We start from the raw sequence: 25,499 nt of genomic DNA, 5'->3' as shown, positions 1-25,499 counted from the left end.
AACTATGGTCATGACTGGATCTCAGTTGTCTTGTGTTTCAAGTAGAGTAATCACAGAATTGTAGAAGTTTGGATTGGAAAGGACCTTTAAAGGTCATCTAGTCCAACCCCTCTGCATTGGGCAGGGACATCTTCAATTAGAGCAGCTTGCTCAGAGCCCCATCCAGCCTGACCTGGAATGTTTCCAGGGGTGAGGCATCAACAGTCTCTCTAGACAACCAGTGCCAGTGTTTCACCACCCTTAGTGCAAACAATTTATTTTCATTATATCTAGTCTGAATCTACACTCTTGTGCCACTCGCTCAGAGACTGTTCACTTTTGCTGCTTTATTTTCTTCCCTTATTCTCCCAAATCAGTGAGGGGGAAAGTATCAAAACAGCAGAGAGGTTTGGGAATCTTGAATTAAACTGGATGCATGGTGTAAATAAAGATGATTAAAAGCAGTTCTTACACTGGCAAGCCAGTAGCGTCCTTTAACTTTGTTTAGGATGTATATTATATAGGATTATATAGGATGTATATTATGTATATCAGGGGTATGTTTTCTAGAATTGCCTGTGTTACTTAAGCTAAACATGCATGAGGATTAGTCAGCTGTAGTTTCTATAAACGTTCTTCCTAAAACAAACTTGATTATTATTTTCTTTGAACTATTGTTACAGTTGTTATAACAGTGTCGTAGTTCTGCTGACAGTGGAGGGAATGTGTAAAGTGGAATAGTTCAGAAAGCAGGCTCAACTATAGCATACTAGATCATTTCATCACTTGGTGAGGGGTTTTTCCCTCTTCAGTCAGGAACTTGAGAACCAGAAGAGCAACCAGATCTTTTCCAGAACACCAAGGGAGAAGTAAGGTCACCTTGGAGAAGCTCAGCTACTTTACATGTGATTTCTTACCTTGTTTTCAGTAGATAAGCTTCTACTTGATTTGTGTTACTTGTGAAGGAGGGAAGTAAGTTCCATCTTAGCTGTTGTAGATTTATTTTTAATTTTTTTTTCCATGATGTGCATGACCTTTTATAGCTGTATGTTCAGCTAATCCACACTTCTGATTCTGCTTAGAAAGAGGCTGGCTGCGTTTGAACGCGAAGCAGCATAAGTGTAATGTAAAGCTTCTGGTCAAGGTAATTGCAAGGCTCCTAATGGTGGCAGGAACAATTAGGAGCAGCTTTTGAAGGGTAGATTAAAAAAAAAATTTAAATCACCAGCTAGCAATGTGTAAATTGACCTTTGAAAAATCTACCTGATAACTAGAGGAGTTATCGGGTCAGACTGCATTTTGCTGAAACCCTGCCTCTGTGGAGGCTCTATTTGCCCTAGTGAAGGCACAATACTCTAGAAGTGGCCAGTACTGGGCCCCCTAGTTCAAGAGAATCAGAGTCCAGCAGAAGCTATAAAGATACCAAGGTGTCTTTTCCAACCTTATTGATTCTGTGATTCTGTGTCTGGAGCACCTCTGTGAAAAGAAAAGGCTGAGAGACCTGGGCTGTTTAGCCTGGAGAAGAGCAGAATGAGAGGGGATTTCTCAATATCTAAATAAGTGTCAAGAGGATGGAGTCAGACTTTTCAGTGGTGCCCAATGATAGGACAGGGGACACAAGAGATTCCACCTAAATGTAAGGAAAAATTTCTTCACTTTGAAGGGTGATAGAGCACTGGAACAGGTTGCCCTGACAGGTTGTGGTCGTCTTCTCTGGAGAGATTCCAAACCTTCCTGGACACAATCCTGGGCAACCTGCTGTGATGGATCCTGCTTTAGCAGGGGGGTTGGACTAGATGACCTCCAGAGGTGTCTTCCGACTCCCACTGTGATTCTAGGACAGTACAGGTAGCAGTCAACTGGGGAAGCAGTGCTAAAATTGGGTGCTGGGGAAGAGGTTTGTGGTGAGCAAGTATGATTGATCTCTATGCCAACGAGTCTTTGACAAGTACTGGGGAAGGGAATACTTCCTGAAGTGGTTTTTGAGAATAAATGACTTCACAGATGCAAGCTGGAAGAACAAACACGTGTCAAAAAAAAAAAAAGGCAACTGATGATCACATTTAACTTTTTCAATATATCTTTCTTGGGGATAATCACGTTCACAGATGCAAAAACCTTGCTCTTAGTTGGGGAAAGAGATATTATTTGAGACTTTGAAACTGGCTGGTTTGGATTTTCTTGCTCTACAGGAAGACTGCTTTATGAAGCTGTGCTGCTGGTAGTGATTAGGAAGCATTTTTGCCTATTAGAGATGTCTTAGGTAGAATAGTCTGAGGTGGGACTGTGCTTTCCATTAGTACTTCCTCCAAGGTTGCATAAACCAAAGATACTGAATCAGTGGCTCTCCTTAGTCAAAGAATAGAAGCTCTTTGCTTACCCATGAGCTACTCATTGCTATGGTGAGAGTAACAAAAACTCTACTTAAGGCTACTTTAGTTTGCTGCTGTTACTTCTTAATATGTGTTCCTTCAGAAAGAAAATCAGTTGAGAACCAAATCTTTTAGCATGGGAGCCTGCTGTGAAAAAGGAAAAGGTTGTCTAGGCTTTTTGATGGATTTGGGAGGAAGCGCAGGAGACTTGCTTTGGCTTCAGTCTCCCTTGCTGTGTACCTGAGGAGTATTTTAACTCTGAAGATGTTGAAATGAGGTAGAGAGGCCTGGATTTTGCAGCCTAATAAACATCAATGTCATGAATTGACTAGATGAAACCTTTGAGTTGGGGATGGGACTCTGACCTCTGGAATTGCCATCCAGGTTTTCTGTTGTTCATATGATAAGGAAGCAACTCTCTTTTGCCAAAGGTATGTCTTTGGAGCACAGAAGGGAACCTTCTTGTCCATCTAGGCTTGTTAAGCTGCTTGTTGAGTGTCAGGGGGTAATGATGAAGAGGACAATAGTATCCCTCCAAACTGAAAGAAACTTCAATATTAAAGGGTTTTGTTGTAATCTCCATTATAGGAACAGACTGACAATTAACATAACTGGTGCTTCTGAGATCAATTGATGCATGTAATCATCAGCTGGAATACAAGCTTAGACTTAAATTCACATGGAGTTGATATAAAAAATGCTGATACATAGTACCAGAGAATCAAGTTCAAAGGAGAAAATAAACCAGTAGTATCCTGTTGGTACAGAAGTGCTACTTATATTTGCTTTTCATATTTGGCAGCCCTTCCCAATGAGATTCAGTTTGAAAATAACTTCACTGTTCTGTTTCACTGAAATTATCAGATAATTGGCAGGCAGCAACTGCTTGTTTTGTGAAGGTCTAGTACAGCAAAACATATTTGGAATAGATACTGTCCTTACAAAAAAAAAAAAAAATCCAAACCCTTTCAAGTTATTTTGCTGAAATAGTTCTCTGAGATACAAAATGAATTGTGCAGTTTGATGCAAGGAGGGGATGTAAAAAATACAACGTCTGGCAGTGATAAAACAAGACAGAAGTTCACTTTTTTTTTTGTCAGTATTGTGTATACTGAAGCTTTCTGTGCATTTTGGTCTCAAGTGGCAGAGGTGATGGTCCCCCTGTACTCAGCACTGGCAAGACCAAACCTTGAGTAGTGGGTTCAGTTTTGGGCCCCTCACTACAAGAAAGGCATTGAAGTGGTGGAACAGGTCTAGAGAAGAGCAGCGAAGCTGGTGAAGGGTCTAGAGGGCAAGTCTTATGAGGAGTAGCTGAGGGAACTGGGGTTGTTTAGTCTGGAGAAAAGGAGGCTGACGGGAGATCTGGCTCTGTACAACCAACCTCAGAGGAATTTATAGCCAGTTGTAGGGTTGGTTTCTTCTACCAAGTAGCAAGTAACAAGACAGGAGGAAACAATCTCAGGTTGTGCCGGGGGAGGTTTAGGTTGGATATCAGAAGAAACATCTTCCCTGAAAGCGTTCTTAAACACTGGAACAGGCTCCTTAGGGAGGTGCTTGAATCCCCACCTCTGGAGGTATTTAAAAGACATGTACATGACGTGGTGCTGAGGGACATGGTTTAGCACCAGAGAGCTGGTAGAAGCAGATAATGGTTGGACTCTTGTTTTAAAGATCTTTTCTGACCAAAATGATTCTGTGCTTCTGGGGGACTTTTTCTGTTTAATCTGTGTTCAAGGGAGTACTTGTTGGATGCTTCAGCAGAAGAGGGCTTTCCAGTTAGTCAGGACTTGAGCATTCAGTCATGAAATGCTCTGGGGCTGGATATTGTAAAGGTGAATAATGTCTGTTGAGAATTCTAATGTTGTAGATGCCATGATAACTGTAGACTCAGAACACTTACAAAGGAATCTCCTGCCCTTTGTGCCATTTTTCTCTTGTTGCTGATGTAAGAGCTTCTGTGGCTTCGCAGTCTGCTGGAGAGCCAGGAATCGATGTGGTTTAAAACTAAATTTAAAGCGTAAATCTGTTTTTGTTTCCATTTGGTGTGAACCGGGCAGAGAAGTAGTAGGAAGAAACTAGCAAATGATAGGTGGGACTGCAATGTTGGTCCACTCTAGTTTGGTGATGATAAAAATACAGTGTAAGCACAAACTGAATTTGTGTGTGGAATATTTACTGCTGGACGATACAGAACATGGAATTGGAATGTACTTAGAAGGGAAAAAGTCACTCAAGTCTGACTTCACTTCTGCAGCTTTATTGTTTAGTGCTGCAAAGATGTACTTTCTGTCCTTCACTGGAGCTGTGGTAATAACTGAACTGTCATCTGCATAGCTAAGTCTGGAAAATGGGATGACTTGCACCTAAAAATGGTGAGGTGTGCAGTAGAACTGTTAGCAGTATGTGAGGAAAGCCAAGTGAAATCGTTCCTTTGTGCCCAGGGGAAATACTGCCATGAAAATTATGACTTATTCCGTTTGTAGTCTTTTTGGAGGTAGATTACATAGGTATGGGGAAGTATTTCAGTTTTATGACAGCTTGTATTTTCATAGCATTGTAAAAAAATAAATTGGCTACATGCAGCAGCTTCTGTCTGGTAGCTAGTAGGTATTCCCTGTAATTTTGAGGATGACTTCCCTGAGTTGAAGTTTGACTTTTCGAGGTGCAGGGCAAGATTTTAGAGCTCTTACCCTCAGTAGCAGAAGTCTTGTTTACACTTTGCCACTGACTAAGCCTGATTCCTTTTAAAAAAGGCCAAGCAAAACAAAAAGGTGGTGCAACAAGCTGCCCCACAAATAGTTCAAAACTGGTTGATGCTCGCTGAAGTAGCCCAGTAGGTTCTTACAAGACTTGTAGAAAATAGGAACTTGCCACGCTGTTCGGACTGTGGGAGAGAGCATGTGTGGTCTTGCTCTCCAGACAGCCATGAATCTAGGCAGAGGAGAGGCTTTTGTTACATATCCCAGCTATGGGAAAAACCTGATTGGAGTTTGCATTTCATTATATACCAAAAGTACTCAACTGTTTGATGTAAATCTGTAGGAAACTGGCTTTGATAATTATGGTGCCCACAGTCTATGCCAACACCACTCCCTGATTTGCAAGGAACAGTGCTATCAACAGACACAATTATCCCACAAGGTTTCATAATGCCAGTTGTCCCAGTAATTGCTGTCACTGAGAAGCATTTGGAAAAAGTATAGGACTGCTCTTTCCACATGTGTTGGTCTGATGTTTTGGAACATCCAGAGAACTTCAGCAGTGCCCTGTAAATCTGTGTGTGAGCAGGATGATCTTGGAAATGGTCTTGCTGTCTCTGAAATTTAATTTCTTCTAGATTATTAGTTAGAAACATTTGTTGTTGACTTCCTGATGGGATAGAGAGTTCCAGCTGCAGGTTGACTCTGGTAGTGCTGGCCATCTTGTGAAGCAAAATGCTTCCCTGACATGCTAATATGTTGTTTCCTAAAGTGTATCAGGCTTCTGGTGCTATTGGAAGGCACTGAGGAGAAGGGTAATGAGCTGCTGCTTGTGGAGAGGAGTTGTAAGAGGACTTGACAGGGAACTTCTGTTCATGAAGCTCTTGTTGGCTATGGGGAAGCTCAAGAGTCTCCCAGTATGCAGTGATGGGGAATTTTTTGTTGTAGTCCTTGTCCATCTTGTCCAGCTGTTCCATCCTGCTGCTGATGGGGAGGAGCCGCTTTACTTGCTGAACGCTGCTCAGTGAAACAGTTAAGAACAACAAAGGATGGGAGAGGGCTGTTTCTCTAGCTCCTTGTTCTTAGAAAACCTGACTGAAAGTGTGAGTGGCCATGCCTCCTGAATGCTGAAACTGATCATGTCCTGTGGGACAGCTTGGTTCAGAAAGGCCAAGAAATGACCATGGGGTCTGTTGCTTCAAGGGCAACCTTAGTTGCACATCTACCAAGACAGAGATGCTGTGTGAGTGGGTGGGTGCAGGTCCTGTTTTGGCTGGTGAGAGCCCGTGGTGTTAATACAGGTTCATTTGGCATGCAGATCATGTAGGTAGTAGCAAGGGAAGGTGTGGTCCAAGTGCCATGGGGAGGGTGGTTTGTGGTGAACAAGTCGAGAGTCCTGGCCTAGAAAAAATGAAGGCGTCTGCAGGCTGTGGAGAGGAAGGAGGCAAGTTCTCTGACACTCATTTTAACTCCTCTGAAACATACACTTGTCTTAGCTCTTTTACCCATGTCAGATCAAAATAAAACTTGAAGGTCTATAATTAAGGCATAACAAGTAAAACTACCACTTGGCTCCTCCTGCCCTTTTGTGCAGCTGAAGTTTAGGAATTGGCACAAAGAAAATCTTCATGAAAACTTGTCAGTGCTAATCGGGATGAACGAATTAAACTTTCACTTTGCTTTTATTTCCCTCCTATTTAAAGTTTCCAAAAGACTTTTTAACCTTGAGTGGTTTCTTTCCTTTTTTCAAAGAGAATTAAATCCCACAGAGACCTGAAACAAAATCAAGTTGCCCTTTGCAGTTCTGATTATTTTGTGAACAGGAGAGGAAAAAAAAAAGGCAAACAAGATAACTCCACTAGCCTGGTTTTAACTTGCAGTGGAACTGCCTCAGTACTGCTTAGGTTACACGATACCAAAATACAGAATATAAAGGTAGTGATGATACTACTTATAGATCTGTATCTCTGAAAGAGTAGCTGCTTTCTCAGGTGTTCAGATAAAAATACTTGTAGAAAGAATGTTGTCTTCAGGCAAGCTAAAACTTGCTGGCATATTGCTTTCAAGAAGGCATGTGTATCTAGGAAGCTTCAAGCTGCAGAATCAAATAATTTCTGTTTTGAGGACTGGTATTTAAATTGCCTGTGGATCATATTGTTACATCTTTTTAGAAACTGGTCTCTTGTGATGAGGATCTCCTGTGTAACTGAGTGCTGCTACTCTTTTGTGGAGTTACTAACAGGTTTCCAGATATGATCAGGCCTGGCAACAAATAATAGTGATTTACTCCTGTTTTTCTACTGTATTGGGGAATTTATTTTAATATTCCATAAACATACAGTAGCTTTCCCTGTGAAAATGGAAGTGAAAGAACAAGTCTGGTGTAGCCCATCTGAAAAACTCTTTTTAACTTACCTGATGTTAGAGACACATAGTATTGTATGTTTTAAAAAGTCTGGGTTTGTGTTCTAGAGTACTTAAATTTGAAATTTTCAGTATTTTGTACTCTCAAATACTCAGCAGTCCTGCAGTTCAGCCCGCTGGTGTTTAGACACACATGACACAAGGTGGTCCTTGCCTGAAGTCAGCAGCCAGCCTTCTGCAGGGCACTGCTCTGTAACAGTGACACCACCAGCTTTCATCCACCACCCATTTCTCATTTGTTTGCAAAGGGATACAAGGGTCTCCAACTGTGTTCTCTTCTCACACAAACTAGTTTGTTCCTTATACACAATGCTAAGGAAAAGAGCAGCTTCAGGGTTACTGCATGGCTTTTCCTAGCCAACAATTGTCACACAATTGATCTTACTGCTGGAGCAGTGAGTGACTCTTGGCCTTCTGCAGGGCTACAAATGATTTCCATCTGCAGGTAGTGTGGTGGATGTAAAGCTAAGTGTGTTTCTAAACAGATAATGAGTTCTCCTAGCTTTTGTTAACCTCTTTTATTTTGCAAGGAGTTAGTCACCTTTAAAGCTTCTTCCTTCTGCTTTTCAGATTCTTTCCCTGACAGCAATATTAGCTTTAATCATAAGGACTGCAGGAAAGGGATAGATATGATCAGTGTAGAACAGACCTCACCAGCAAGACAAATGAGATTTCTAAGTGGAATAACATCTGTAGCTCTTCAGGCAAAAATCTGAAATCTCTGGGGATCAGGAATGGAAGAGGCATCTCTGCAGTGGAGTCCTGAGAGACCTCCACAGAGCAGCTAGGAGTTAACAAGAATGTTCAGGTGACAATGCTGTGAGGAGAGGCGTCTACCTGTCCTAAATGTTTGGGGTAGGAGGGTGGTGAATTCAGTGCTTCTGCATTGCAAAGAATTATTCAGTCAATCCTTTCCGTGGGGAAGGAGCTGCGTCCTCCTGAGACTTAAGACATCTCTGAATAATTAATCTGTTGGGTCTCTGGCCTCAGAGATGAAAGAACTGTTGAAGGCTACCATGTTACACCTGGTAAAGGAAGTCATTAGTGAGTCTGCAGGTGTAGTCACATAAATTAAAACTACTCGCATCTTCTTTCCTTAATAATAGACGAAGCCTTTAGGATTAGAATTAAAAAAAAAAAAAAGTGGGGGGAAAAAAAACAACCCAACTAAAAGAACCTGCTTTGAGGTAAAATTTCCTTTACTTGCATCTGAATTACTTCATTTTTCCAAACCACTTCTTTAAAATGTTTTTAAAACTCCTCTGTGTTTTGAAATTACAGAGAAGTTTTAGGATTTGTTCTAGAGATGAAGTGTTTCTGTGACTGAACAACTCAGTACTTTATTTGTAGTTGATTCCCTTATTAATGATGAATAAAATTTCAACCACTGGTAGGTAAAGAATGTTTGAATGTTCAAAATTCAAGTAACAAAATTTACCGTGGTTGTTACTTTTTGGGTTTGCCTATGGATTTGATGACTAAATTGCTGTTCCTTTATCCCATTTGGTGGTTATTTATGCCACATTTATTTTTTTTTTTATTTCTAGGTATAATGGGTCCCTCCCTAATGGTGACAGAGGACGCAGAAAAAGCAGATTTGCCCTTTATAAGCGACCGAAGGCAAATGGAGTTAAGCCCAGCACTGTTCACGTGATATCTACTCCCCAGGCATCAAAGGTATGTGACAGTGGGACAAATCCTGTTTGTTAGGTGATCCTGGGTGAAGAACAACTCATGTTTTACTGATGATTTCCCTTACTGCCTATTCATTCTGTGGTAGATATGTTTGTTTAATGAAAAGTCTATAGTGGATTTTCTTTCCAGGGGTATGTATCTTTAATTTTAATCCAGTTACCTGTTTAAATTAGACTTTAACCTTAGGTATGAGCTAATCTGGTGTTTCTGCACCTGTTCAGAAATCTGGCTTTTTTCAGGACTGACTGTTTCACCTGAGCCAGAGAGTAGTTAGGTGAAGCAAGTACAAAAAGTACTTAATTTCTTTCTCAGTCTCTTTCCTCTTCAGAAAGATAACTGACATGATACATAAACCCATCATGATCTGTTTCTTTAATTTTTGTTTATAGTGAGTAAAATAAATGGAGTAAAATAAATGTTAATATAGTAATGTTACCATAGGTCTGGTGGTAGAACATATTTAAGCTGCAAAAACTGCTGCTATCTCTTTTCTCAAAGCCTTTTTCTTGTAAGTAAAAGGTGAGCAGAGTTGAGGTGAAACTAGAGGGTGGTGACACTCAGGTGGCTGGTTTGTAAGAGGTTTACTTTGCTTTTACCAGAATACATACCAAGCAAAGTGACTTAGACATAAACTTCCTTAAGGCAGCTTAGGATAAACTTCCATGCTTAACAAGTTCACCATGAGCCAGCAGTGTGCTCTTGTGACCAAGCAGGCCAGTGGTGTCCTGGGGTGCATTAAGAAGAGTGTGGCTGGCAGGCTGAGGGATTTTTCCTCCTCCACTACTCTGCCCTAGTGAAGCCACATCTGGAGTATTGTGTCCCGTTCTGGATTTCCCAGTTTGAGAGACAGGGAACCATTGGAGAGAGTCCAGTAGAGGGCTGCAAAGGTGATGAGGAGAGTGGAACACCTCTCTGATGAGGAAAGGCTGAGAGACCTGGGGCTGTTTATCCTGGAATGAGAAGACTGAGAAAGGATCTTCTCAATGATGATCAGTGTTGAAAGGGCAGGTGTCAAGAGGGCAGGATGAGGCCAAACTGTTTTCAGATGGTGCCTAGGACAAGGAGCAACAGTCACAAAGTAGAGCACATGAGGAAAAACTTTGCTGTAAGGGTGCTGGAGCCCTGGAGCAGGCTGCCCAGAGAGCTTGTGAAATCTTTTCTGGAGAGACTCCAAACCTATGTTTATTGTTATCCTGGGCAACCTGGTGTGGGTGACCCAGCAGGAGAGATGGACTAGATGATTCCCAGAAGTCCCTGTCAACCTCCGTCATTCTGTGATTCTCATATCAAGAGCCAGAGAGAACCTACACCGTTCTTAGAAGTGTAATGTCTAACTTAGACCAAGAGAGGAATATTGTTTAATGGATACTATAAGAGGGGCTAGTGGGACACTGGAACAGGTTGTCCAGCGAGGTAGTTGAAGCCCCATCCCTGAAGGTGTTCAAGAGCAGGCTTGACTAGGCTCTGGGCAGCCTGATCTAGTTGGGAATGCCCGTTCTTGCTGCAGGGAGGTTGGGCTAGAAGACCTTTGGAGGTCTCTTCCAACTCAGACTACTCTATGATTGTTTTCTCTTACAGTACCATACACAGTACATAACACCTGGACTTATTAAAACATATATATCAGATTGTGTTGGGCCTGCCTAATGCAAATCTTCTCATCTTAAAGTTGTCTGTTAATATTGTTTTCAGTATTCATATACTAAAAATGAAAGCGTTTGACTTCGTGAAATCAACCTTCAAAATAAGCCTGTGGTCTGTTTGTATGTCGGTAGCTCTGCTCTGTAGCTCCAAATGTAACATATGAATAAAATGTGTTTCACGTAGCCAGTGGAAATGTACACATGTTCTCACTGGATAATCTTAAGCATTTGGACGGCAGATGATAGGATTTTGGCATTTGAGTTGCAAAATATTTAAACACCTGGCAGACACCACAAGGTATCTGGTTAATGTTTGTCCATGTTGTTAGTGTAGCGCAGATAAAGTGTGTGTGTGCTGTACAAATTAGTGCCCTTCTAAAGATAGCATATGGGCTGGGAGATTAAAGTCCCTCCTCTGAGGATTTGGATTCAGGTAGCTGTGTCAGGTTCAATACATTCTCTTGGACTTTCTCTGAACCCTTATAAAAGAGCTTTTGTCTATTTATACTGTTGTCTGGGGTTAGGCTGGTGGATGTGTGCCAGAACAGTGATGCAGTGGATTTTAGTTCATGCTCTTTCAATGCACTTGCATTATAAGACGCTTTCGTAGGCTTTTCTGACATCTTGGACACCAGATTCTAAATCTGTTTTACAAGGAATGGTTTCTGCATTCAGCTTCTGTAAATGATTGCAGAAATGTAGACTTAGAGAGAAAAGAGTGAGCTGCTTTTTTCTTAGAAAATAATGTGCAACTTGACCTCAAAAATTTTTGCTCTGCTCTCAGTCTTTCAGCCTAACTCTTACTTAAGGCAGATAAAACACTGAGAACTTGAGCTGCACAGGATATTAGCAAGTTTCCTCTCTTTACATTCTTCCTTCTATTTTTCAGATACCACTTCCCTGTTCTGCTTTGTCTGTCACTATGTAAAGTGAATCTTTGAGTAGAAAGAAACATGTTGGGTTTTGAGTACTGATGCTTTTGGGGTGGTGGATTTAAGTAGTGGGTAAAACACTGACTGTCTCCAGTTGTTTTCTCTGCTGTGGCATGGGTGCTTGAATAAGGTGAAAAGCTGATTTTGTGCTAATTCCATTAATACAGCAGCTCAAGAAGTGGAGCTGTCACCAATTTTCCGTTAGCATGTCAGCCTGAAAACTGCAATAGATTGTAAGAGGATGCTTGTCATGTTCCATTGTCCTTGCTATGCAGGTGTCAAGGACAGCTGGAGTAGCAATGGTTTCAGTAGTAAATTTAGCTGAGCTAATTGCATATGAATCAGTGTCTTTTGTTTCTTCCACTGGAGTGCTTGTTTTTTTGCCATCCTGCCTTCTGGAGGTGCTGAAGAAAATTCAGAATTGCTTGGCCTTCTGAGGGCATGTGGCTATATTTGGAGGGAAAGCACTGCACAAGGTAACAAGCCTCAAGTGATATCAGAGTATTGTTAAAATATGCACATATCTCTTCAACATTTTGTACTTCAAAACCTATTTTATTAACTCTCTTTAGGCACCATTCAGGAAATTTTCTAGTGTCCCTATTTTACAAAACTCAGACTGTTTGAGACAGACATTGCCAAAATTGGTATTACTGACAGAAAGAAAGGAAGGTTAAAACTCTTAGATTGTCTCTTTTTTTCTCTCTGTGTGTGTCTGGGGTGAAGGGGGGGGGGGGGGGGGGGGAATATGAGACTTTTAACTGTATATGAATGTTACTCAAGATTTAATAATCCTTTTTGCTTGACCTAAGAATTTGTTTCAAAATCAATTCACAGAAGAGGAAGACATCAGTCATGATTATATTATCTGTGAAAACCTTCCTGTGACTACCAAACTTAGGTGTATATTTACTATAAGTTCATGATGACGTAGCTATGATTTACTGAGTTTTATTTAATCTATTAGAGATACTTAATAAAATCAAAAGTTGGTTTTAATGCTTATTTGGTTGAGTTGTCTTAATTGCTGCTTTCATACACAAAGAATTCATGCTGTGGAACTCAGGTCTAGGACTGCTAGTGTCTAAGGTGGTTGTAAGATATGCTCAGGCAGAAGTTTTCTGGTGAGTGCTGAAAATAGGTCAGAGAGGGATGTAAGTTTTCATAATAACCATATGGGAATGATGGGATGTTAAACTGGAATTTACTAGGGTTTTGAGAGGGAAATATGGGAGGTTTTAAAATTTGTAAAAAATTTTTTGTTTGTTTGCATGGTGGGGTGTTTTGTTGTTGGCTTGTTGTGGGTATTTTGTTTGGGTTTTTGTTTTTTTTTTTTTGGGGGGTGGGAAGAGGGGTTGTGGTTTTGTGGTGTGTGGATGTGGTTTTTTTGGTGGGTTTTTTTTTTGTCTCAGGTACTATGTGTCTGACAGGGAAAGAGGTGTCTGTAACTGAAAACCCAGCTTAATATTACTGTAGAATAATATTTGAGGACAGTGTATCTTTCTTACACATCTAAAGAAGGTGGATTATGTGTTCTGTCTAAATAGAACTGTGATCCCAATTTCTGCCAAGCAAAGATGTTCATGTTCCTATACACATCCAGTCTGTTGGTTCAGTGGGCTGTTAGGTTAACACTTTCCCCTTGTGCAAACACAGGTAGATCTTCACTCCTCTTCATAGGTATCACTAGCCTCCTGGCTGGATGTTGTTAGTTGGAGTTCTTTTTGTGGAACAGTGTGAGAGAACTCCTCCAGTTCCATATGAGGGAATTAACAGTGAGGTTACTGGTGATACTGAGCTCTCAAGTTGTGTCATCCCCCATGACTTCAGGTATCCATGCATGTGGATTTCTTTATTGGGTTCTAGTGCTTTGAAATTACTTCCATGGGTGTGTGGAGTACAGAAAAACAAGGAAGGAGCTTTACTTGCATTTGAGTTACTTGAAGGGTGGCTTTAGGAAGCAATGAATTGTGGGCATTAGCCCTCCAGGATTCCCTAGGATTGCCTCTTGAAGTACGAATGTATTCTGTTGTAACAGCATGTGCTGTATTTGAGACTTCTGAAGTACTGAGTCAGTGGGCAAGAGAATGTAACTAGCAAGAACCAGAAATGCTCCTTTAACAAGTGAGTGTTATGCTTTGGTACCTAAATGGTTGGATCCTCAATACTGGCTTCATAGAAGGCTGCAAATGTCTTCTGAATTGCTGCAGAGTACAAAGAAGACCCACCTTTAGTATCTTTATGGGATCAAAAGTTTTCATTTGGTTAACCTGTGGTGGATGAAGACAACCTCTTTTCTCCCCTGAGAAATTACTGCTTCAAGCTGACTGGGGAAGAGCTTTCTGACTTCAAGTCCAATTACCTGCCGAGTTGGCTTCTGCTTTGTGCTATCACAACAGCAACTTGTATAGTCACTGGCTGGGTTCCTGCAGCTCAAATCACGTTTCAAGCTGCTACTGGAGAAGAACAAAATGCAGCCATACGAATAACTATTAGGTTGAGGAAAGAGCTGCAATTTGTGTTTTGAGTGACGAGAGAAAATGAGAGTGTAGAATTCTTGTCATTAGTTATCTACTGTAGATACTGCATCTGCTTTGACATACCTTGTGAATTTTGAGTAAGAAGAGTAGAAATCCTTTTGACAGACAGCTTTTTGGTGTTCATTCTGGTGGAGAGCTGTGGCGCTTAGCTGCTATCAGGAGGATACTGTGTCTTGTCAGTGGCTTCTCCGTTCCTATTTAGTTTGTTTATGGTGTAATCAGTTCATGGAGCACTAATTTATTCTGAAGTAACTTAATCACATGGGTATCTTGAGAGTCCTGAGTTGTGCAGAGGCAGCTTTTTCTCGGCTTGTCAGATTTAGTCTTCTAGAATAATAGTTTCCTTAGTGTAATGTCCCTCTATTAAATGAGCATTATCTAAACATTTCAAGTCCCTGTCCCCTTGCCCTTGCAAATAGCAGGGCAGAAGAAAATGGTTAGACCAATTTCATTTGTAGGGCTTAATAAATAACAACTCTTACTTGGTTTGAAGCGCTCCTTCCCAAGCTTTTGGGACCCATAGAGCAGAATGCATGTCAAAGGTTTTGGAAAATCATTTCACAGTGTTTTCTAACAAACCCCAGATGTTTAGTAAAGGAAGGGGAATTAAAAATTGCTGAGGACAACAACAGCTGCCTTTTTTTTTTTTAATGGCTTAATGTTGTTTTTTTGTTTTCATGCCCTCCCTTTGGAGGGTAGAAAAAAGATCAAAAAATTATTTCCTTGTTTAAGCTACATCTGCTCTAAATCAATATTTAGAGCAGATTCTGCTTGCATTTGGGTGTCCTTTGAAAGCAGAAAATGATGTAGTGCTCACCAGGGCTAGTGTTGAGAAACTTGAGAACATTGCATTTCCCTCCACACGCTTCCACTTCACTTCCTGCAGAAGCCAGGCTGTGTAACCCACTACTGCACAATATCTATCATCTTGGAACTTCCTTTACCCTGTCAGAAGTAACCTGGGGGAGTTTGATTTTTGTGGTAATGGAGAGCCAGGTAAAGGAGAGGCTGAATCTGAGCTGAGTTTGAAATGCTGTGCTGTAAGGTCAGATACCACAAACCTGTTTTTGCCCATCAGGGAATGTTCTCAGTGGTTCCATGCTGCTGAAAAAGCTTTGTCCTGCAAGCAGCAGTGCCACTTGTTTGACTGGAAGGTAACAATTTCACTGATCCAGCTGTATGTAGTGTGACTTCTTTGAAACCATCTTGTTCCAATCTGGCTGTTTTCAGCCTGCTGCTGCCCCACCATACCTCAGGTTTTAGAGTGTCACTTTTGGACCACCCACTGTAGTGGTGAAGCTCTGTCCTGTTACACATGTATTCTGTTTGGACTCTTAATCACCTGGATTGGATCTGCTGACTGGTCTGAGCTTCCTAAAAGTTAGGAGGAAACCCCAAACTGGTTTTGGATCAAACAGAGCTGTATGAATTGTGTGATGCTTCTGCCTGCATGGTGGTGCAGCCTCCTGAACTTGCTGTTGGGGACAACACATTTTTGCAAGTTGGTGTTAGTAAGTGAGAACTTTGTAGAACGTTACAAAGTGACGACAATCTGCTATTGTGTTCCAGGTGTTTGGGTGGGCCATGCTGCATCACAATTCTGAACAGCCTGATGACTCTAGGGACTCTAATACAATAATTGTAAGAGCCTGGGACTGTAACAGAGGAATTTCTAGCTACTCTTGGAAATGTGCTTCATCACCATTGGGGGGCACATGTCATGTGGGGGCACAAATCTGAAGTGCAAAGTCCATGTAGAAAGAGGCATTTGGGACCTAGGCTGTGTAAAATGTATTTTTATAGCACATGGGACACAGAATCTGTCCTTAACTGAAAGTTGTACACAGAACTAGACACCCAAGATTTGGCACTCTGAAGAGTCATAGAGCAGGGTGCATCTTTTTCTTGTTACCCTCTTGCAATGAAATTGAAGGTTCTTGGAGTGTTGCTGATGATGTGTATATAGATTGCTTCATGCTCAGAAGAAGCAAGAGGAATGTGCAACCAATGATGTATGTGCTTTTACTGTTATCACAAACTAGTGTCCAAACAAAATGGTGTTAAATGGCTGGAATACTGTGTTTTGGAAGAATCAGGCAGCCTATACTAGATCACAGCACTATGGAAGACCTTTCCTGGAACAGAGGAGTTGGAGCTGCGTCAAAGGGCAGATGAGACTCCTGTGCTCTAAGGCTTTGTTGAGAAGGGCAGTTATTTTGAAAACACAAGGGATTCAAGCTTCATGGGCCAGCAGTAACTTTTCAAACAAACAAACAGATGTTATTCCTGCTTTACAAATTAGGAAATACTTGTTTTCCAGAGTGCTTTGAGATGATGTTGATGGAAAGAACAAAAATCTAAATATTACTCTTGTTGGGAGTCTCTTGTGACGATGTCTGCAAATGAGTAATTTTGTCTGTTCACTAAGTGAAGTACCAGAGGGGTGACTGACTGGGGAGGCTGCAAGATTCCTCTCTTCACTGTTGGTCTTGTCTGAGAGATGTTTATGCTTTCTTCCAGATGGACTGCTTTGTTTTGGGATCTTGCTGATTTGCTCAACACCAAGGATTTCACAAAGATTTTAGGAGAAAACAGGGACTGCTTTATTAGGATAATCTCTTTTGAAGGGATGTACCCCCTGCGGGGTGCCTGTGGTGATGCTTCATTGGAGAATGCTCCAAGCTCTGTAGTGCTGCATGCAGAAATTCTATTACCTGTGCCTAGCAGTTGTAAGAGCAATTCAGAATTCTTTAGCTTCTAGAAGATCACGATCTGCATTTTAATCATCTCATGAGCTCTACTTCCATGAAAACAAACTTGTCTAGCCATTGGGTCTACATCAGATTTTGTGTTTACATGACCTTCATCCAGGACTGCATGTGTTCTGTACAGACTTGTCTAAGTTCTACATCTGTCTCTTGTTCATAGTGATTCTGCCAGAACTTCAGGAAGTTCTGGGCTCTGCTGATGCCTGGTGTGAGATAATGCATGTGGTAAGATATTTTGGTCTTCTAAGTTCAGTAACAGCAGATGTCTATCACTTTATTTGAAGAAGCTCATTAAAACTCCAGCACTGCCAATTTGGTTGGTTATCCTCTAGCTCCTTATCAGTGTGAGCTCAGATCTCTCCTATGCTGACTTCACCACCATCAGGGAATGATGGATGCTTTCTCCTCTGCTCTTTGATACCAGGACACTTCCTGTCAAGCTTAAAACTTTTGTCAATGCTGCAAGTGCATGAATGGTCAAAAATGTCAGCAGTTATGGGCTAATTTTTCTAGTTTGCATGTTTGATGGCTTTGCACTCAATTCAAAACTAGTGAGGTTTGGAGAAAATAGGGAGTAAGACAACTCCCAAAAACTGGAAGGAGGACTGAAAGGAAGTTGGAATGGGCTTTTCTGGTTACTTTTGACTGTTGGCCTTTATATAGTGACATTTATGAACTTCAGACAATAGACTACTGTGAGACACACAAATTTTTTTCCCCTCCCTGTTTGGGTTTGTTTTTTTATGTTAGCATTTGGTTTTCCACACCATTTTCTCTTTGCTTCAGCCCACCAAAGAATCTTCCACCACTGAAGGCCAGCAGAAAGGCAGTGCCTTGGTGGTCCAGGTGGGAGGCAGACAGAAACAAAGCTGACCTCACTTCAGCATGGGCAGCTGCTCTTACTTTGTTCCAAATGAAAAGCTGGCCTTGGAAAGCTGGATTGCAAAACTTGTAATAGCTCAAAGTATTCTTCCTAACTCATCCCACCCCCTGAAAGCTTTCTCAAATCTTACTGTTTGGTGTTTTGTCACAAAAACTGACTTTGTTGCTGCTCGAGTGTAATAAATAAACTGTAAGTCAAAACAAAATTTTTGTGCAAGAGACATCCCATGATAAGTATCTTAAAATATCACTCTGTTATGATCCAGACTGGTACTGGGAGAGTCTAACTCTAGTTTCCTTGGTTAAAAATATCTTGGTTATTTAATGCTCCATCTTAGTATCTTTGTGGTATCTTTGTACTACAGTAGCAGACACTGCTGGAGTTGAGTGTTGCTGTGTCATTGTGATGCATGTGAAAAAAAGACTCTTCTTGAGGAACTTATTTTTACTGGAAATAATAGAAAAGGATTTCATACAGGAAAGAAGTTGTACATCTAAGCTGCTTTGGATGTGTAAATTTTCCCCAAGGTCTCAAGGAGATTGTAAAAAGATCCAGCTTCAAGTTAAGGTAGCCCCATTCATTACTCTAATTCAGAAGTTTTCCAGAAGTGTTTTTGTCAAACACCTTTGTAATGTACACATTTAGATGATGCAACAAATGTTTTACAGATGTTTTTCTAAACTGGTTTTACAGTGTTTGCCATGGAAATATTTTAGGCATTGAGGGGAAAAAAGAGAGCATTCCAGTCGATGTTTGAAGAACACTGGAATTCGAGAGAAAGAATCTGTATCTTTAGATCAGTAGCTATAATACTTATTACAGTAAAATTTGGGCACAGAGTTCATTCAGTACATCTAAACGAGTACACGTTCTGTACCTTGAACTTTTTTCCAGTATTGGATGTTGGACAACAACTACTGCTTCACAACTTATTGCTTAAAACCCTTTCGCAGAATGCTTTTCTTCATTTTTGCTGCAGGGTTTAATTCCAGACTTTCAATTTCAGAAAGTGCCTTTTTTTTTTTTTTTTTTTTTAGTTTGCCTGGGGATTAGACATGAGGAACATCATGACAGATCAGCTTGCACCTCCCCTGTAAACCTCTGAAACATACAATTTTATTTCTAATCCTTGGTGTTCTAACATCAATTTCCCTTGATCCCAGTACCTGCATACTTCTTGCCATTGTGTCTGCTATTACTTTAGTTCCAGTTCTCCATGTTTTGTAAACTCTTGATGTGGAACATTGTTCAATACTTTGGAAAGTCAACATTAGTGAGAAGGTGGTGGTGAAGCAGTGGCATTGTACTGCTTGATTCCATCACCTTAAGGAGAGATTTCCCTTCCTGCAATCTCTTTCTCTGCCCAGATGAAGATGTACTTGCTAAGATGAAAAAGTAGGACTCTGATTTTGTGTCACTGCATGAGTAAACACTCAAGAATTCTGTGTAGAAAACAAATGATTAAACTTTAGCCTTAATAAAGAAAAATCCATGTATGTGTATACCACACAGAGATGATGAGAGGGAACACCATCATACAGTGTGGCAGTATGAATCTATTGAGAGGTTTTCAGACTAAAGTAGTAATTCATTTTGCTTGGTGGCAATGAAGTTAACCACATTTAACATTAAAAGTGCTAAACCACTTTGAAATGTGTGTGGAGGCACTTGCCTAGGTCAAAGGGTTGAATGGATTCAAACAAATTTCTGAAAGGGAGAAGATTTTGAAGTGGAGCAAAGGGTTCCTCAACCTCAGGTAGGATTGTGGGCTATGCAAATGCTGAAAGATGATAGTTCTGCCTCAACAGGCAAACGTGACAGCTTTCAGGAATCTAATCTTTTATGTTCTGGTGTTTGCTACATCATGCTTAGCTGCAGTGTTCATGACAGACTGCTAAAGTCAATTAGACGATCTCTAATACCCAAGCATACCCAAATGAGACCATGCTCATCAATATCTAAAGGGTGGGTGTCAAGAGGGTAGGGCCAGACTCTTTTCAATGGTGCCCAGAGCTGGGACGAAGCAACAGGCAAAGGTGGACATGGGAAGTTCCACCTAAACATAAGGGAAAACTTCTTGACTTTGAGAGTGATGGAGCACTTGTACAGGTTGCCCAGAGAGGTTGTGAAATCTCCTTCTCTGGAGACTTCAAAATCTGCCTGGATGTGATCCAGAACAGCCTGCTGTGGTTGACCTTGCTTTAGCAGAGGGATTGGACTAGATCTCCAGAGGTCCTTTCCAAACCCTACCAGTCTGTAATTCCGTGTAACAGTCTTGCTGTCAGCTGCAGCAGTCATGCTGGAAAGCTGTGAACAAGCCAACTTTGCAATAGATAAAAGCACAACACCACAGAGCAATGCTCATAGGCAGGTACAGTGGAGATGCTCCATCATTTTGGCAGCCTTGCTGTTTCAGCAACTCGTACATATGGAGGTCACTGATGAAAGGAGAGTTGGGGCCATTAAGGCTAGGCTTGAGTCTGACACCTCTCTTGCCACACTTGCTGTAATGTGTAGATGTTGAAGCCTTTTCTGTGCAAGTTTAGTCTCTGTCAGCAGAGTCTAGAAGATGGCTTAAGCTGAGCAGCACATGCCTATTTCAGAGAAAACCAATTTAGCCAAGGCTCCATTGACTCAGTAGCAGCTTAAACATCCGATGTGCGTGGTAGGTCATACCAATTTACATATCTTAATTGCTGACTTAACCTCGGCTGAGGATGACTCCAGAAGGAACTTTAGTAAGTTCAGGTGCAGTGGATGTTTGATGTTTTAGAAGCCTTGTGTAATCTGTTGTCTTTCACTGATTTTTCTGCCAAACTTAGGAGTGTCTGCAGTCATTTTTCCTGTACTCCTGCCAAGATTCAGAAACTCTGTTTTGAAGTCAAGGAAATATTTCTTCTTCAAGGAAATGTCATACCCAGAGTAATTTGTTAATTTTGCATAGCTCTACCATATTTAGGGCTGGTTTTATTAGCCCTGAATGCTCTGTCTTAAAGGCAGTACTTCCTTGGCTTTCACTTGTTAACTTGTGAGTTGAGTTGTTAGTATTAGTAAAAGATCATAATATCAGATGCCTTGATTCTGTCTCATCAGCATGTTTAGTGTTCCAGGATTGTCTGTTTTGTTTCTCAAGCGTCATTAGCAGGAAGGAGAGAACACTCGTTACAGGCACACAGTGTCTGTTCCTTATCACTTGTATGACCTTTCCTGTTGTGTATCAATAGGTATTTGAAGGACAGTGAAGATAAAGGGGAGGTTTACTTTAAAATGGAAAACTTCCTTGTTCAAATATTAAGGACTCACAATCTCATTTCAGTGACTGGCCAAAGTCTTTACAGTAATTTGACATGTAAGGTTTGCTCTGTGCGTGCTTGCTTCATTTGGGGATTTTTTTTTATCAGTCGTTCTAGATACCACACTCCTCTTGATCCTAGAAAGGATGACTAGTGGTAAAGTAAATTTACAGCCTATGCTGGGGGAAACCTATACAATTTACAACTGCAGCCCGTTTTCATGAAGCATCTTGGGTAGATTTAAATCATAGAATGGCTTGAGTTGGAAGGGACATTAAAGATTTAGTTCCAGCCTCTTGCCATCAACAAAACCTGTTTTAGTGCCTTGTGTCTAAATGCTCTTTCATGTAGACTAGTGGAAGACTTAGTGTGGAGTAAGATTCACCATTGATTGAATTCACTGACATCACTTGTGTCAACAGCAAGAAATTGCATGTGGAGCAGAAAGGCCAAAAACGCACTGAGTATCTTGGCATTGTCAGTGCTGTAATTAACTTATGATTGTGCCTTGCTTGTAGTAGTTCTGTGTTTACAGCTTGTTACACTGAGTGTATTTTGTTGCCTCACATCAGTGGGGGGAACACCTTGCCATTAAAATAGAAATTGTGGTCATATTGAAGTGCTGTTAGCAGAAACTAAGATTGTCTTTGTGGGGAAGGTTTTCTTATCAAGAGGAGAATTTGCTTGCTCTCTGATGTGGTGTTTTGAGTGAATGGCTGCACAGTTGTGAAGTTGGGAGTTAGCTCCTAAATTTCACAAGTTTTTAAAGAATAAAGAAGTGTAGCTGAGGGGGTTGCATTAAACTCTTAAATTGACATACAGGATTGGGCTGTGACATAGTTTTGGAAGGATGTATTCAAATAACTTTTTATGAGAAGATGACATAGAGTGTGTGGGGAAAAAAGCTGCTAAAGAAGCTTGTGGATTGTCATTTTTGCCTTATACATAATCTCCTGCACATCTTATGAAAGCAGATATAATACATAGCTTAAAGAGGACTTTTGATTTCATGAACAGACTTGAAAAAGATAGGTTAAAGACCTTTTGTAGTTATTCTCTGTGCCAACACACCTCCACTCTTTCATCCCCTGACAGTTACTCACCTTGTGCTGCTCCTCCGCTCATAGAATTATTTAGGCTGGAAAAGTTTTTTAGTATCATTGAGTCCATCTATTAACCCAACTCTACCTGTCCCTCAGCACTATAGATATACATATATATCTTAAATACCTGCAGGGGTGGTGACTTCATTTCCCTGGCCAACCTCTTCTAAGGCTTGACAACCCTTTCAGTGGAAACACTTTTTCCTTATATCCAACTTAAATTCTCCTGGTGTAACTTGCAGCTGTTTCCTCTTGTCCTATCACTTGCTACTTGGGAGAACAGACTGACCCCCACTTTGTTCCAGCCTCCTTTCAGGTAACTGTAGATACTAAGATTTCCCCTTGGTCTCGTGTTCTCTGGACTAAACACCACCAGTCCCCTCAGCCACTCCTCATATGATTTGTGCTCTAAACCCTTCACCAGTTTTGCCCTTCTGTGGACCTGCTCCAGCACTTCATTGTCTTCCTTGTAGTAAGGGCCCTACTACCCTTTTGGCACTGGATAGTAAGGAGCACCAGGAGTCTTGAGTCTGGTTTAATTTTTTTTTTCCTAGTTGGCCTATGCTAGCTAGCAGTGAGATGCCTTTGAGCCTCTTTAAAAAAAAATAACATTGCTGAACATTTTCTTCTTGGAAAGAAGAATGCTACAACTGCACTCATGGGGGTTTTAGGGAGAGTTTTCCTTCTTATTTTGCTTTTAATATATAAAACATATATACACAGTGCTTAGCACTCACTACTGTTGGTAGAGCTTTGCTCCTGCTGGAATACATAAAACAAAAATAAGTCCAGTATGTCTAGGAATTGAGACTTGATGTGTCCCAGTTTTCACTCATACCATGAACACCGTGTAGATCCATTGCTCCATGTTGGTAGTATGTGATTTTAATTTTTTTTCCTGGAGCTGGCAAAATGAGAAACTTGTTCTTGCCATAAGAAGTTTGTTGTCTCTGAACACAAATTATGGCAGTGTAAGAAGAGGAAGGGGGTGGGTGGTGGTGTTGACAGAATAGTCACATATATCATAGACCTAGAAAAGAGATTTCAGTAGTCTAAAATGTAAACCTACAAATTGTTCTCCTAATCATTTGTTTTCAGTGCCTGTGTTAATGAAATACTTGAATACTGCTGGTTCTGGCTTAAATCCTGAAATCTCCACTGAATCCTGGGTTTGAATCTTCATGAATAAATGGGTCTTAACTTTGTAAGGCAGGAAATTGTAGGATTTTGTGTTGCTCTTTGTTCATGTTTCTGTGAAGGGGAATTTTGGAGTAATAAACATGCTTCTATAATTGGAATATTAGTTACACTAGATTATCTCTTCGTTTTACTGTTTCATACTGAAAATCAGTACTTTATATGCTTTGCTAAGTGAGATGCACAGAGGCAAGCATTAAAAATTACATGTTATAGCTGACTTCAAGCTCTTCTGCTTTTATGTTTTCCTTGGTACTGAGGCTTTTTGCTACTGAAGGGAAAAATGCAGGATACAAGCTGTTCTTTCATAGCTATCATTTCCTCAACACTATTATTTTGCTTGGAAGCTAGTCTGAGCAGAAAGTGTCAGTCATCTATCTGTGTGTCTAGCAGCAGAACAGTGATTTGCGATCTCCTGGTGTCACAAATAAAATGAGTCTTTCCAGAGCTGGACAGAATTTGAGCTCGTTTACTGCAGCATTTGCACTGGAGAAGTTTCATAGTATCAACTCAGCTTTTTTCTCCTCCAGGAGGAATGACTGCCCTTTGTTCTCACAACTTAAGCTCATTGTTCTTCTCTGAGTGCTTTTTCCATAAATGCTGTGTGGGAGTTTTTGTTTGTTTTTAACTAAACTTAAAAAAAAAAAAAAATCTTGTCTTAATTTGTGAAATCACGTTTGAACTTCCTAACAGAAGTTAGTTGGTTTGATGTGCAACCATCCAAAGCTGCAATTATCTCTTATCTTTTTACTCCCATGGGGCTTCATTAAAGTGGCTCTTCTTTCCCTGCTTCTGTTTCCCACCACAGTCAAATCTGGGATTCAGCAGACACAACACTTTTTTTTTTTCCTTTTGTGTGTGTAGTATTTTGTACTGCAGATGGAATATTTAACCACTTTTTTTTTTTACTGTTCTTGGAATATCTGTGTGAGCTCTGACAGACCTTCTAGTGTTTAAACCAACTTATTTGATGGTTGATGCTTTTGCTACTCCACTGTTTTGCTGCATCAGCTCCTATGCTGCTCTCAGTCAAAGACAGGGACAATTCCATCTCTGAAATGGCTTCAGACTGGTGTATTTCTAATATTGCTTAATATAATTTGACAGGCACTTAACACTTTAACTCTTAAAAATGTATTTCATGTTGGGATAATGTGTATTTAATTTAAGCACGCTTTCCTGAAGTTTTAGCTTTGCTAGTCAGCCCTGAGGGCAAGGATTTAATACTTCAGATACTCCAGGCTGTTCAGAACTCAGTGTAGTAACATTGTCCTCTTCAGGCAGTGCTTTGTCTTTTCATAACACTTAAGCCTTCTTTTGTTTGATAATTTTAGCTATCAAAATAAAGTCTGAGCCTCAGCTCAAGACTATAATAAAAATTCAGTGCCTAAGTGATGGACATAAATACTGCTTCATGCTTGTATTTCCACTGTGTAAGAGTTGGGCAACTTTTAAATGATTAAACTTCATATAATTCATAGAGTGGTTTGAATTGGAAGGGACCTTGAAGATCATCTGGTTCTTGCCCCTTGTCGTGGGCAGGGACACCTTCAACTAGACCAGCTTGCTCAAGGCCTTGTCCAGACTGGCCTTGAACACCTCCAGGGAGGGGACATCCGCAGCCTCCCTGGGCAACCTATTCCACTGTCTCGCCACCCTTACTGTAAGAAATTTCTTTCTAATATCCAGTCTAAATCTACCCTCTTCAAGCTTCATATTCATAAATACGTATTAGATTTTTTTATATTGACAATTCTTTCTTTTTGCTTATGTATTTTAGTAGGGCTGAGTTGATTTCCATAGTGTATATGGTGGTGTCTTTGACAACATTTTAATGTTGACTGCAAGCCAGGGGAAACTTACAGCTTATACCTGCATTTGTAGCTCCTGGATAAGGAGATGTCTGTAGTCTTTTGACAAGAATGTGCTTAAATTTCTGTCTGCACTTCACGGCATGCTGTCTATGCCTAG

At 40.7% G+C, this 25,499-nt stretch overlaps 1 protein-coding gene across 1 annotated transcript in view; it reads left to right on the top strand.

The window, feature by feature from the left end:
• PELI2 (pellino E3 ubiquitin protein ligase family member 2) overlaps positions 1-25,499 on the top strand; it is an 82,173-nt gene that overhangs the window by 19,736 nt on the left and 36,938 nt on the right. Inside the window, exon 2 of the mRNA XM_054400426.1 lies at positions 9,022-9,151. Coding sequence (XP_054256401.1) covers positions 9,022-9,151 — 130 coding nt within the window. The remainder of the gene's footprint in view (positions 1-9,021; positions 9,152-25,499) is intronic.

Source organism: Indicator indicator, chromosome 4 (assembly GCF_027791375.1).
Source record: "Indicator indicator isolate 239-I01 chromosome 4, UM_Iind_1.1, whole genome shotgun sequence".
In the NCBI taxonomy this organism is placed as follows: Eukaryota; Metazoa; Chordata; class Aves; order Piciformes; family Indicatoridae; genus Indicator; species Indicator indicator.
Note: the sequence above shows the minus strand (reverse complement) of the source record. Positions and strands in the feature narration are given on the sequence as shown.